General features: G+C 36.5%; 1 protein-coding gene across 4 annotated transcripts in view; it reads right to left on the reverse strand.

Annotated features, from left to right (window-relative positions):
• LOC117408899 (myosin light chain kinase, smooth muscle-like) overlaps window positions 1-15704 on the reverse strand; it is a 97124-nt gene that overhangs the window by 49293 nt on the left and 32127 nt on the right. For all 4 annotated transcript variants that reach the window (XM_059032338.1, XM_034014330.3, XM_059032339.1 and 1 more), the window contains exon 3: window positions 13336-13517. In XM_059032338.1, the coding sequence (XP_058888321.1) occupies window positions 13336-13503 (168 nt within the window). In that variant the 5' untranslated portion in view covers window positions 13504-13517. The remainder of the gene's footprint in view (window positions 1-13335; window positions 13518-15704) is intronic.

Raw genomic sequence — 15704 nt, forward strand, 5'->3', positions numbered from 1 at the left:
CTATTTTGCGATCTGAATCAACTTGCTGGTTTTGTTAAAGGATTGGCTTAGACTTGTGTTTGGGAGTGGTAGTTTGCATTACCTATTGTAACCTTGCAATCTACACTATAAACGTGGTATAACAACGATAAATATGTGTCTGGGGCAGAGCTATCCTATCCTTAAGAATATTAATTAGAAGCAGCTTCTCGCCATTTCAGTTCTACCATTTTCTACCTCTTGTTGCTCCAATCACCATGCTCTTGTTTCTAATTCAAACACTCCTAAATCTTGAAGGGGTTCTTTCATCTTTAATCCCAATCACACTTTGCAGCAATTAAAGTCTTGCTCTCTCTGATCCTAACCTTGTCTGCTTTATGAGGGCACCACAGGCCAGCACCACTCAAATTACAAAAAAAATAAAAAAATAAATAAACCTGCCTGCACTCAGAACACTTTGAATTCTGCTAGAAAGCAATGGTAAAATAGTACTATGTGGAAAAGAATTACAAATTAATTTTACCACAAACTCTCCCTCTGCCATTTTGATATTCATATTTCAATTATAAGCAGGTTGCATTCCTTTGTTATGCTGTATTCCCTTGAGTTCCAGGTCAGTTAGTTAATAGGGTAACACTTGTTTTCTCAGAAATCTCTGAAGCATTACAAATCTCAAAGCAGAGGCCATAGCTAAGAAGGAGACTAAATGAACCTCTTTCTTCCCACTGCTGGTATGCCAGCACCAATATTGTTTCCCCTTTCCCTGACACTGCTATTCTAAAGACTCCAAAGGATAAAACGAACAAGACTAATACTGAACCCATACAGCAGACACTGAACGCATAGAGCAGATACAGCAGACTTGCTATGAAATTAAATAGTTATGAAGAAAAAGACTGATCATTGCAGCTGCTTTGAGTTTTCAATTTAACACAAGAATATTAACACATCTTGACAGTTCTTAGACAAAAGATTAATGCCATATGGAGACAGCATTGCAAAGTAAAAACTGAAAAGCACTTTGTATTCTATGTCACACATTCCAGGCTGTCAAGCTATCTTTGCTTGTATCACAGATCAGCCTGAAAGTCACATTACAAACGACCTACCCAGAAATATTAAAAGTATTTATTAATATCACATGTTCTTTGGTATTTCCAATGCAATTAAAAGACAATATTTACTGGCATATGTGTTTAAAGGAAAGGGACACTTCAGAGAAAGCCTTTTCTATCCGATGACTGTGGTCAGTATCTTAGCTGCAAAATGATTCCTCTGCAATGTCATCAAAAAAAAGCACACACTTGCCTAAAATGCAGTGTCTGGTTTCTCAGACTCTGATTAACACACTTGTCTTGGACTACCCAATGTTACCTTAGGTAGGTTAGTCTATGATTAGTGAAAATCAAGGGCAGTGAAACCAGCTGCAAAGTCTGAAGTGGAAAAAACCTAGAAATGCAATTTTTGAAGCAATCCCACAAAAACGGCAACATAAGGCGATTTTTAATTGCATGTCGCCACCTGCTGTTAAAAAAAGCAATGGTTAACTAAAAGATCTCAGAATTTTAACAAAAAAAGTACAGCTATTATTTAGTTATTACAGTCTATTTAAATTGTATTGCATCTGCAGTATAACAGGAGATTTTTTTTTTTATGTACGGATAGATAGAGTAGGGGGTAGCATGTTTGTTTCTAAATATCACTTCTGTCATTACACCCCAGCTGTTTTCTTTAGTTTTAGGTGTGCCTCCGTACCTCTGCAGCTCTGTCTCAAGACCAAGAACATATCAAGTCATGAAGAGCTGCTCTCTAAAATGCCTTTGGTGTCAGTTGAGAATTTCCAGGCCTGCAGTTGGTTTACATTTGACTTCCTCAGAACCCACTGCAGTTTCTTGATCTATATTAGAGCTAAATCTCAGAGTTTCAGTCTGTCACAAATACATATCTGATTATACAATTATGTCAATCCGTCATTTTGTTTAAAAGCATTACCTAGTTTATCAATTGCTTCCAGTAATAAATCACTGCAAAAAAAAGTCTTAAATGACATCCCATTATTTTTTAGGTACAAGAATAGTATTGCTATAAGCAAATGTACTCTATATACAAGGGAAGAACGTACAGTTAAGAGTGGAGGTTGGCCGCCAGGAAAGTACTGACTCAGCAAAAAAAGGCTGCAAAATATTAACATTTTCCTCAAGTGATGCAGTATCTGAGCATTCTTCAGTGATTAGTGGCTCTGGTTTCTTCAAGGACGTTGCCGGTTGAAATCTCCAGCAAAGTCAAAGATTAGCCCTTATTTTTAAAAACTAAAACAACAGTAAATTGTGCAGTCTTCGATTTGGAACTACCTGCCACCTGACCTTGCGCTTTCAGCCCTCTTTCACATCGTGTTTCAAACAGGGAAATGTGAGTGTTACCTTATTTACACAGACATGTGCATGTCATTCTCTGTATGCCCTTTGACTGTTAATAAATTGCTTGCTGAAAGGAACAACATTGTTCTTTGAATAGATTAAATTGCCATCAGTTAAGGTAAGCCACTTTAGGGCTTCTATTTCAAAGAGAAATCCTGCTGCAAATTATTATTATTATTATTATTATTATTATTATTAATATTTTTTTTACTTATTTATTTATTTTAATTTTCTTTAACTGTGGTCTATTGCTATCACATGCCTCGCTACATCTGGTGGTGATTACACTTCCTACTCTAAGCACATGTTGGCCTCAAACTAGAATTCTTTAAGAATTACCTTTACTGCCAAAACATCATGCAGAGAAGGACTGCTTAAGATAAATGTATGCTATTTAACCTGCCACTCCATAATATAATTCAGCCTCACACAGCACTTGAGGTCTTCTAGATCAATGTCACAGTCAGGGAAATTGCCAACACAGGACCAGATTTATTTTTTCCTTCTGTTTCATCCTTTCTGTTGATGATAACCAGCTGAAATAGGTAATATCTTTAGAAAAGTCATAGCAAATATATACCAGTAGATTAAAAATAAATTAGTTTTAATTATTTTAGTTTATGTTATAGATCTGGTGAAAGATAACTTTTTCTCTGTTTACAACCGAATACAAAACTGATTTCTAATATACATATATTGTACCGTTGATTTAATGCAGCACACTGTAGTGAAAATAACTATAACCAGCTGTTTTGTCAACAGTGTCATTAGTACCATATGGTAAATATCTGGTGCCCGTGCAATATTTTCCATGTTCCATGTTTAAGTCTTGCTGATTTGGCGCAACTGTTTACTTTTCCCATGTGCATTACATACAATGCATTGACCATGCTTTACCACATTTCTTTTTACATGCTTGCCTAAGCTTTTCTACATTTTAACATGCTAACCATGGTTTTTCTGAACTACTCACAGTACAAAACATTACATTGAATTAACAGTAGCAGAGTCAAACTAGTTCACATTCATGAGAACTTTGCCACACTTTTCCTGGTTCAAAGTTCGAAGTTCGCAAAGATAACTTTTTGGGGGTTAGAACATCCATCTTAAAATACCAAGCATCAGCATAGCATAGCCAAGCATCAGCATAGCAAACATCCAAAAGATGTTTTTCAGATTAGATTAATTTCTTATCCAAATGACATTCATGATATGCTTTCTGTAATACAGAAAAGCACCTCCCTGTTGATGTACTTTGCATTTTTGGCAAATAATTCTGTATCCAAGACTGCTCATATTTAAGAGAAACAAATGGTCTCAAATTAAACAACTCTGTAGACCATTCTAGAGCATGGTGCTAATCACAGAGGAATAGTCCCAAATCTCTCTAGAACAATGTAAACATCTTGAAGACTCATTTTGAATCTATGCTGTCCTGACTACCCATAGAGGCGTTTTCTACTTTGATAAATCTTTTTCACAGTCTACAAACATTGGCAGAGTTATAAAATGAAACACAGCTAATTATATGAGTTAACCTCCCCTATCAGGTTATTGCGGCTTGCACTGGGAAAAGTAAATACCCCAAATATGCGGGGTAAAATGGCAAGTGTGGTTTAGCTGTAGCTGTGCTCCTCATCTGTTTCTAATAAAACTCTGCTTACAGTGAGGTCTCTGGTATACCTTTATGAAAAGTTCAGAATAAACCAAAAATAGTGTTTTCCAGTAATTTTCCAACCAACATACAATTATGTAATATATGTATATTTTTTATTTTAAAATGCAAATGCGTGATATTTTGGCCCTGGCAAGCCAGACTGCAGCCCAGACTACGCTACCGTTGTTGAATTCCTGTGCACAATAAAAATTCCTGATCTGCACAGCTCCTACACCTTGCACTCAATACATGCCCTTGGAGTTTAAAAAACACATCCAGAAACCCAGATCGACTGAAAGGTCATGCAGTAGAAGCTGCTTTATAATGATAGGGTTTTAGATAACTGCTGGGCCACAGGTCCTTGTGAGTAGATGGAATTAGGACATTGGGAAACAGCATTTTGTATTTGACCTCAGTTTTTTTTAACTGGATCTTATTTTGGAATCCATCTTGTATCCATTCATATCCAGCGACAGAATGACTGACCAAATTGCACCGTTCCAAATTATGTAGCATTGCCAAGCAGATGCAGAGCATGAATTAAAGAAACAGAAAGATCTGTGAAATCAAGCATAGAGGTTTAAACCTTTGTTCTATACATTATACTTTGTATTAGAACATTAATGTGAAAATATGTTTGCTTTTTAAGGTAATTATTTAAATCACAAAAAATATTTAAGATTTATTTCCAAGCCATCAATGTGCACAAAGGCACTCACAAGAGCATAACAGGCCCATTTCAGTAAAATACATTCATCCTTCCCTGCATGAAGGGAAGTTACCATGCATGGATTTTTCTTGTCAGCAGTGCATCTTCTCACAATGTTGTAGCTTTTTCACTTACCTGACTAATTCTACAGCACTGGTGTTCACACAGAAAGAGATAAGTGAAATGTTCAGTTAGCTAGCAGATATTTAATCTCCCCGAGGCTTCTACACAGTAGTGTTTATGGCTCCTGGATAGCCTGTCTCATGCTGTAATTGCAAACACAGAAATCTAAATAGATGAAACCTATGATAATCCAAGTCTGTCTTCCTACAAAGGTGCACCCAGTTTCAGAAAAAAAGCCTATACTTTACACATTAATAACTAAATCGCTGGATTGTGCTTCAAAAAACAGCTTAATAAAACAATTTATAATACCATTTAAGGCATATGTAGAACATACTAAACCAAGAGCAGGCAACCAAGCTGAAGGCTTGTGAATAATGTTACGTTTTACGCTCTCAAATAACCTTAATTACCTCCAAACAGCTTTAAAATAATTGGAAACATATTAGGAATTAAAGGCCCAATGGCACTGCAGGCATCTTTAATCTTCGCTCAATGGAAAATCATCCACATTTGATTTGTAGTAGATACTGCTTGAATTCTCTTGTTGGTGCGTAAAGCACAAGCAGGGATCATGAACTGTTGAGTGAACTGTTGCAATCTTTGCTACCAGTAAGAACTCAAAGTTCATCCTGGCTCATCCACATTTACAGTCTACAATTGTTTAATGGACCCTTTGAAAATAGGTTGTGTTAACCCTAGCTCACAGCTTGCCTGCCTTCCATTTTAGGGCATGATGTAAGCTGATATTTCAATGTCAACATGCAGTGACTATGAGATCTCTAAAAACAGACCTTTTACCTTTCTTCACCTCAAGTGTACACCTCAACACTTTAAGAAAAATGTTTATATAGACACTATCTTAAACAATAATAGATCATCTTGATACTTGAACATGTGTTGGTTCTATCACTGTCATTTTAATTTAAAAAAAATATTTAGCTAGCAATCGCTTCAGTTATTAGCCCTCACTGGGAAGGCTTATCCCCGGTGACAGGAGAATTGTGGAAGAGTTTGTACGATCGAATGAATGTTTTTCATATACCTAGAGAATGGATTCATCAATTGTGATAAAACTTGGTTACGTCATTTCTCACCACGTTATCTACAGTATACGAATGTGGGAATATATGGAGGAATATGTCACACTTCCAGTTTTAGATTTCCTGTTGGTGGATGTAGGTCATGGTGATGTCAGGGGATAAACGTAATCAACTTCTTTATAAAAAAAGGAACTACAATTACATGTATCTCATGTATCATCTTTATAATCTTTAAATAAAACTTGGTTTGTATAAAAAAGCATGGTTGCTCTCTAATTGATGTAAAGGTTTGTGGAATTAAAACAACGTGGGGAAAACTCAGGAAATTGTCACCGAATGTCATTTACTGTGAGTTGTATTAGTACAAGGAAAAGCCCAAGGGAGTAGGTTAAAAGGTAGACTGCAAAAAAAATGGAACAATTTCTAAAAACATCTGTCTAGCCAGGACATGTAATCTCCAAGACACCTCAAAATGTCAAGTCCTCTCAAGATGATTTTTAAATCATGGGAGATGTTGGTGAAATAGATGGAACAGCAGGTACAATTCTTTAGTTAATAAGTAAAGTGTGCGTGCGTGTGTGTGTGTGTGTGTGTGTGTGTGTGTGTGTGTGTGTGTGTGTGTTGGGGCTCATAATTATATTTTGATTAACTTTAATAACTGTTTAGTCATTTAATAAAATATTTTGCTCTATCAAAAAAATAAAAAATACAAAGTATATTATATAAAATACTATTAAAAATGTGTACAGGCATTCTAAAATCATAAAAGGGTGCACAATATGTTTAGTACATGACAGTACTTTTTTGTTTGGATTGTTTTTTACTTGCATGGGAAGGAAGAAACTCCATTTTAGATTTTTAGGAGATGGCTGGGTTACGAAATAACCTCTTTGTTTACTTAGAAGTTTTTACAACATCAGTCCATAAATATCTAGTTGTCAAAAAAATAAATGGTTTCTCCTTTATAGTTGCTATATTCCTCAGAAATAATATTGCATAAACAGACTAGCAATATAGCTCATTTGATAATGAACAGCCTAATTTTTGTTTACCATTTGTTAATGCATAAAAGCCCCAGACTGTAACTAATTACAGAAACAGCTAGACAAAGTAAAACATGGAGCGGGAGGTAATGTTATTGTTGGGCTGAATCTCACTGCAAGAATGTCAGTAAAAGAGGCACAGCTGTCTGTGTTTGAACCTTGTAAATAATTCTATATTTATCTATACAGTAAATGGGCCAGAAACAAACGAGGCCACGTTTCTTTGACAGGACTAATGCAACTCTTTTGAACAATAATCACAGCCTTAATTTTAATTATTTTAGTTTATGTTATAGATCTGGTGAAAGATATATATATATATATATATATATATATATATATATATATATATATATATATATATATATATATATATATATATATGCTGTTCTTACACTTCCTTAACAATGCTCTCTTGTTTTGCCATTTTTTAAATCAAGAAATGGTTTGTTTACTTCCTTTTTCTTTTTTCTTTTAGCAATTTTCCAAAGTACCCTTCTGGGGTTCAGATGTATTTAGTTATCCTTTGAACGTTAGAAAAATAAAAGTGTGTTTGTTGTCTTCACTTATTCCTGATAGAATTCTGAGAGAGAAATACTTTTTATATTGTGGGACCAGTGGCATAATGTGTTATTTAATCCTCATAATGCATACATAAGCATTATACTGATCCTGACCCTAAGCATTAGACTGAATCTGAATGCTCATATGACACTTTTGGAGTAGTGTTTTTCATGTGTTACCCATTTGGTATATTGGCAGAATCAAGCTTGCGCTTATCAACAAAGGTTAAATGCAGCTGCATAATATCCAACCTAGAGACCAGCCTACACCAGATTGAGTTTGAGCAGCTCCAGCTGGTGGATGATGCACCATTTATTTTTCAAGAACGGTTTTCAGATCTTAAAGCTGCACAGGCCTCCACATGAACATCTTAGAACATGCAGTCCCTAGCAACTATTCCCTAGCAATCTACATGGAATGTTCTTCTGGACATTTGGTAAAACCTGAAACAAGGTGTGACAGGGGTCAACCCAAAACTAAGCACAGCAAAGCATGTAGTCCTTTTCAAGTTCTGACCAGCATTAGCAACCACAATGCTGTGTGTCTTCAGTGTCTTCAGCATTGGGTGTTCACATTATTCTGACATTGATCTGTTTAAATTGTAAGAGTTGACTACTGCAGTAATTTGAATTCCTTTTCCAGAGGTTTCAGATGACTATAAACTGCTTGACATCATCTCAATATTTTGATTGAAGTACTTGAAATCCACCCCAACCATCTATATTGTAATGGATGCTTGAAGTATCAGTAGTATAATTGAGAACTTACAATAATGCCATAACCCTCAAGCGGGCGGCAAGATAGGTTTACAGTAATCTTAAACCAAATAAATAGTTTTCCTTAATTATATTGCAGTACATGTTACATTTTAAGATTTGAAATGTATACCATTATACAAAACAATAAGAGAGAAAGTTTAGCTCCCGAGAAGTCTGTATATATTAGCATAACTTATAGTCTATTTTAATTAATCAAATGTCAGACATCAGCTTTTAAAAGTGTACATACATTTTTTTCTTACTATGAATTCCAAGTAGTTTCAAATATCTGATGCACTTTCATAAATGTTTTGAAGTGTTTGTCTTTACCATTAACAGCTATGTATGTGAAGGGGATTCTTCTTTGCATAATTTTAAAATGGGTTCAAAGGTTAAATAGCGTATCAGGGTGGCTTTTAAAAGAAAACACATTATATCAGAATAGAGCTCTTTAATTAGGGTTAAAAGATGGTCAGACCAAGGTAATCAATCCCCATGTTTGTTTTTTGAAGAGCCCGACCCCTGCATTAAGTGGTTTGCTTTTGCTACCCAGGTTTTACAGCCTTCAGTTTGTTTCCCCTCTGTAGCATCAAAGCATTCTCTTCTCAAACTAACAGGTCTACCACAAGACATAGGGTATTTGGGGATCTTCAGTAACCTCTGGTTCCTTCTAAGCCCCAGCGCTGTCCTTACATGAGCAGCAGGCTAGGGATGCAGCTAAAACATTCCCAGAAGAAGCCAAATGCAAGTGTCGTCATTTACAGCAACGAACAATGCATCCTATTTGATGATTTGAGTTGTTCATAATAAAAACAATATGGCTAATTTGTATAATATCAAATCAATTCAATACAAATAATGAGATATACTGCCACAGACTGTTCCACATCATACAAATGAATGTTTTTCAAGTGGGGAAGTATAAACAGAGAATCTAAAAGCAAATGGGAGTGACCATATGGATCTTGTTTATATGGTGGGCTATTTCTTATGTTCGTTGCTAGTGGTTGTTTGTTAATCAGTTTACTGCATTTGTCAGGGACTAGGGAAAGGGGTCAATGTTTACCATGGGCTATCTCTGATATTTGCTTGTATTACCTTTTAGTGATCGTGTGAGGGCGGTCTCAAAAAAGCAACGTTTGAAGGAGGACTCCTGATGGATTCCAAATATTTGGAAAACAGCTGCAGGACACTGCAAACCACAAACCCTCAAAAGGATTTACATGAGTGATATAGACAATCTGTTGCCATTCTCGAATTAACAAATCAGGAGTTTTTTCTTACTTTCACCACAACATAATTTCTAAGAAATCTACTCGCCTTCTCAACTTCTTCATCCTGTTTTTTCACTGGTCAAAATAAGTGCCATTATTGTGGTTTGAAAAACATTACTACGATGCACTGTAAAAACATAGTGTTGCTGCCATATATGCACCATAAAGGTATTAGGGATTCCCATATATATATATACAAATTCCATTTCATAACAGATAACCACATTGCGTGTTTAAACTTTAAACCAAATGAAAAACATATTGAAAAGGGTTTGGATTTTCAGCTGTTGCATTTCGCTTTGCTGGTTGATCTTAGTAAGGCTCAACATGATGGGTTTTTAGTATATAGGATTCTGCTGTTACTTGTAGCAGACACTTTTTTTTGCTCAGGTAGAACTTAACCAAAGGCAGTTTCTTTAAGCACTGGACTGTAAACAAGACCTCTGCCAAGATCTTGATTTATACAGCCTACTGTATATGACTTACTTCCTGATCCATTTCTCTGAACCGTCAAGTTTGGTTCTGCCTTTTCAAACAAAATCAGCACAGCATAAGATTACCGATACAGTAATTGCTGAATTTGCCTACTCTTTTTCATCTAGCGTTCATGGAGCTCTCATAAAGCTATTTTTGTAACCTTGGTGTGTGGTTCAGTGGGCAGGAGCTAGGGCTCCTCCCCTTGTTCTGCTCCGCCGAAATATCTGCCAATTAACCTATTTAACCCCAGGTCACACCCTTACTTCTGTCTTAATTTTTTGTTTCCCCCCGTCCTCCTCCACTATGCTGCACCACCAGCAACGGTCTCCCTCTGGGGGTAACTGAAGCTCACTTCCCAACCGCTCCTTCTCCACCCTCGCCCTGCAGTGGTGGAATGACCTTCCTACAGATGTCAGGACTGCCCAGTACCTGACCACCTTCCGGCGCCTCCTCAAGACTCACCTCTTCAGACAGCACCTGTAGAACTCCTCTATTTTTCCCCCTGGACACTTATCACTCTTCCTTAAATGCGCTTTAATGTGTTTATTTAGCAGACGCCTTTATCCAAGGCGACTTACAGAGGCTAGGGTGAGTGAACTATGCATCAGCTGCAGAGTCACTTACAATTACGATGAAAAAGTGACTTGCTCAGGGTCACACAATAAGTTAGTGGCTGGGGTGGGATTTGAACCAGGGACCTCCTGGTTACAAGCCCATTTCTTTAACCACTGGACCACACAGCCTCCTTATTTGCTCTTATCTGCCTTCATTTAATTCTGTACTTTAGATTACTGTAATCTGTCAAGTGTTATTTAAGTATTTTGTATTTAATTATATCCTGATGCAACTATCACTGACACTTATCTGCTCCATTATTGAATCGTATTTTGTCATACTTGCTAGAACCAAAGTCATTGTATTTATCTTGCTCTTAATTGTATTATTACTTGTACTGTGATTCTTGAAATGTATTTGTTTACGACTGTAAGTCGCCCTGGATAAGGGCGTCTGCTAAGAAATTAATAATAATAATAATAATAATAATGGCCACGCATTGTCCTCTGCGGGGAAAGGTTCTCCCTGAGCTAAAGGGGACCCCCTGCCAAAATGTTCTTAGCTTGTATCTTAGTTAAAGAGGACCTCTGGCCCTCTTTAACTTTTCGATTCTCCTGCTATCCTATTTTTCAGATTCCCCTTGGGGGGAAGCGAAACTCCCTTCCCAGCCTTGGAGGCCACGAGCCAAGTCACAAGTTACTTTGCTCCCCTTTCAATTCCTGAGGTTCTTTCTCCATGCAGTCCTTGCTCCTATCCGGTGAAATACTATATGCACAGTATCCTCCAGTATTGTGATTCAACATAGTATATAAGAGGTGTACGTTATAGAAAATATGTTAGACAAGGCAGATCATACAACATTATACAGAAGTTGGGTGTTACATTCAGAATTTATTATAGAATTATTTCTTTAATACATGTGTTAATGTACTTTTCTATACAGTGATGGTGTACAACAGAAGTGTGGAGTAGTGGTTAGGGCTCTGGACTCTTGACTGGAGGGTCGTGGGTTCAATCCCTGGTGGGGGACACTGCTGCAGTACCCTTGCGCAAGGTACTTTACCTAGATTGCTCCAGTCAAAAAAATAAAAAAAAACTGTATAAATGGGTAATTGTATGTAAAAATAATGTGATATCTTGTAACAATTGTAAGTCGCCCTGGATAAGGGTGTCAGCTAAGAAATAAATAATAATTCTATCTTTCCACTTTCATTTGATAGAAAATAAACTTGTTTTAAATAAAAAATATCTTGAGAAAACAAAAGGACATAATACTGAACACATTAATGCTTACTGGTAATGATTTACAGATACCAATCATGAAGCAGAAACACAACTTAAAACAGCATAAAGGTCATTCTAAGTAGCTAGTAAATTATTTAGAATGAATCAGCTCTGATGCATGAAAAAATGTAAAGTGCAGTATGTAACACAACAATGGGAACAGGATAAGGAAATATGTTACAATTAATTCCAACTTTTTTGTTAATCAGATGTCTGGGGGGTGGGGGAGGGGGGGACTGACAGAAGACAAAGTATTTGAATCTGCTGTGTTTTTTTTTTTTTTTTTTTTACAGAAATAATAAAGCTACCATTGTAATGGTCATGATTAGATAAGGTGGTAAATTAATGACTCTTAGTTCATGTATTTCTTACATTGTTGTTTACTTTTCTGCTTTATAACCCCATTTAGCAACTGAAGACACATAATATGTCTTTCAGTTTCAATCTGAATCAATCTAAAGTATATTTTTTTTATTTGCCTTTTTTCAGTTAGATATTAATTAATGTTATACTCGTAACCTGTTTGGAGGTCAATTTTTTTGAACTGTACTGCACATTAATTCATCAATTACTTGATGAATTGATATTTATCTACACATATACAGGACTCTGTTGTAAGCTGCAGATGTTAATGAGATCTCTGCTCATCCTTGTAATTCTCCCATTGTATATTTACATGATGTACTACCATGGAATTGTTGAGAAGCATGACACGATCTGTGGTTCACAATGCCCTTAACACATGGAATATCAACCCCACACCTTCTCATGCCACCCCTGTGTGACACTAGCTAACCAATTGGTAGATTCCAATAGCGTATGTAGTGTGTTAAGTGGTTTAAAGTCTTTTTGTTAGCTGGGGTGTTGCTCGAGGCAGAAAGGAACAAAGACAATGAACTGCAAATCGACACCTACCACATTAAAAGCCTGTCAGAGATGGAAGGAAACCTAGTGCCAATCTAGTGGGAGAGTTTTATTTGTATGTGAAATGCATTGGGCCTGGGTGTTATATAGATATGCACTGTATATGCAGGTAATAGTATTCTATATAGTATACCATAGGTTTTTTCATAGGACAGTAATGACTTGGTCATGCACATTATAGACGGGGTGTGTGTTATACACAGGGTGTGCATAATTTTTGCATGCGTTTTGCTTTGGAACATTTTTAGCATATGTTTGGTGCTTTCATGCAGTATAACGTGTAGTTGTTAGCTCTGTTATAATGATGTCACCCCATTTCAAGATAACATCGTTCAGAATTAACAGTGATATCCAAGACTAAAGAGTTAAAAACTCCATTGTGTCACCAGTAATCTGGAGACAACCATATGAAGAAACACGTTGGTCAATTACAAACAGGCAGTCTATTAAAGTGACATCCACTGAGAACATTCTGGCCTAAAATAAGCCAGTGTCAACAATACAGGAGAGTAGCTGGGCATTTCTTACCTTTCCATCAAGCCTGGCTGTCCCTCCAAGGGCAATGCGGGCGTTCCTCGGAGGAAGGGTGAAGGCTGGAGGCTCAGTTGGGAGAGCACTGCTGCTTGGAGATGGTCTCCCCAGGGTAACGGTGGTCTTTGAGATTCGAGTTGAAGTTACAAGTTGAACATCCCCCATGGTTCCCTTTTCCACTGATTAAAAAAAGAAAAAAAATAGTATTGTTAAAATAAAGAACAATAAAAAAAAGTTTGCCAACCTATTGATACCATGCATCCCTGTTAAAAACAATGCAGAGATAAGACCTCGATTCAATACCATTCCTACAGCTAATGACTTCAGTTTAAACTGAAAGCAGAATGTTCTTTTGCAGACGCAGATGTTAATGGTATGTTAGGCTAAACCTTGAAATCCTCACAACTGCCTATCATTTACATATTAAATAAATAAGCCACGCTAACACATTATATTCTTTCCTGTCCATACTTTACTTATTTCTAGTTGATTATGTGTTTAAATGTTACTCCTCCACATAAGAGGATGATGTTCAGCTAAACCCCACTGTGCAAATGTAAATTGTTGTTTTTGAAAGACCTTTAGACAACACTGTTGACAAAGTTTAGTAAATCCTTCTGTCAAACACTATTAGAAAGACACAATGTACAACTCAAGGTTTTGGGGCTGTTGTCTTCTACTATTTTACTTACTGTAAGCGTTTTGTTTTTGGCAATAAAACTACTTTTATACTTTTTAGACCACCAGCTAAGCAACAATTCAAAGGCTGCAGTTACTTTTTGATTGACTGCCCATAAGTGAAGGATAGAAATATTAGCCTAAGAAAATAATGCATACCAAGGTAGTGTGTTTTAAGGAATGATGGCAGTGCTCTAGTGCACTGACAGTGTAAGGATTACTGCCCACATTGTCAAACAGGTAACACAGCAATAACGATCCATTATGTGGTATGGAAGTTGTTGCAAGCACGTGTTTTATTTTATCGCTCTTCCTGCAGTGATTTAGAGCACAGCTCAAACCCCAGTGTACAAGGAGGCTGTGTGGTCTGGTGGTTAAAGAAAAGGGCTTGTAACCAGGAGGTCCCCGGTTCAAATCCCACCTCAGCCACTGACTCATTGTGTGACCCTGAGCAAGTCACTTAACCTCCTTGTGCTCCATCTTTCAGGTGAGACGTAATTGTAAGTGACTCTGCAGCTGATGCATAGTTCACACACCCTAGTCTCGGTAAGTTGCCTTGGATAAAGGTGTCTGCTAAATAAACAAATAATAATAATAACTAGAGCAGACATTTTAAAAAGAGCTTTAAAACAGACTTTACAGTTATATGTGTAAAAATTTGTCAGGATGTTAACAATGAAAAGAAACATGTACAGGTATGTTTTAAACAGTTGTAGCAACATGTGGGGACGTGGAACGCTATATTTTTCGGAACCCCGCTATATAAAGATGACTTCCAGATTCCACCTACTGCAGCAAACCTCAGATATCAGATGTTTAATAAACAATGTCACTAAAAAATGCACTGACTAATGTGCAAAAACCAAATTGCTATCTGCAAGTGGGTGCAACGGAAGTGGCCTTAAATTTCAATGTAAGGTTTTTCTCAGAAACACAAAGCGCCATTGCTACCAGCTTTTTTGGGTGTACTCTGACGTGATATATTTCTAAAGAAGCTCTCCATAACCATTACCTAAAGTGAGTTTTAGATGAAAGAATTACTGTTGAGAATCTATAGAAAATACCCTGCAAAGTTTCTAAAAATGGCCACCAGTAGTAAATGCTTCACTGAATAATGAGACTTGGACAAATACATTTAAAAAAGCATGACATACAGCTTTAACTAAGCTAGAAATGTGACTTTTTGTGAACCAAAACAAGCTATCGCTGCATGCATAATCTAATGGGAATGTCATATGAGATCAAATGGTTTGTAAATATGAAGTAAAATGTATATGTGAAAACGATCTGTATCATTGTAAAGGCCAAAGGTTAAAGCAATGTGTCATTTAAACTGTTAATATTCACTGGACACCACCATTCATGGAGTTTTAGCTCTGAACCCCTAACTATTGCCGTGTTCACTGCATCAGACATAAATGCTTCAGTCATTCGCTTTATAGAATAGAAACCCTATCCCTAGTCTGTGTCAACGGGGAAACGGGATATAAACCTGGTTATTCTATCATTCCTGTTTGTTATTACAGCAAGACCAGTTATCAGACTACTCTTTCCGGAAAATATAAATCAATTTTAAAATAATCAAAGGTTCCAAAATCTAAATAATCCTTCAATTATAATTCTACTTGTTTGAAACAGTTTTTTTCGAGTTTTTAGTTTTTTTTCAAGTATGTTTTTGTAATCGAGGC

The sequence above is a fragment of the Acipenser ruthenus genome, chromosome 10 (genome assembly GCF_902713425.1).
Source record: "Acipenser ruthenus chromosome 10, fAciRut3.2 maternal haplotype, whole genome shotgun sequence".
In the NCBI taxonomy this organism is placed as follows: domain Eukaryota; kingdom Metazoa; phylum Chordata; class Actinopteri; order Acipenseriformes; family Acipenseridae; genus Acipenser; species Acipenser ruthenus.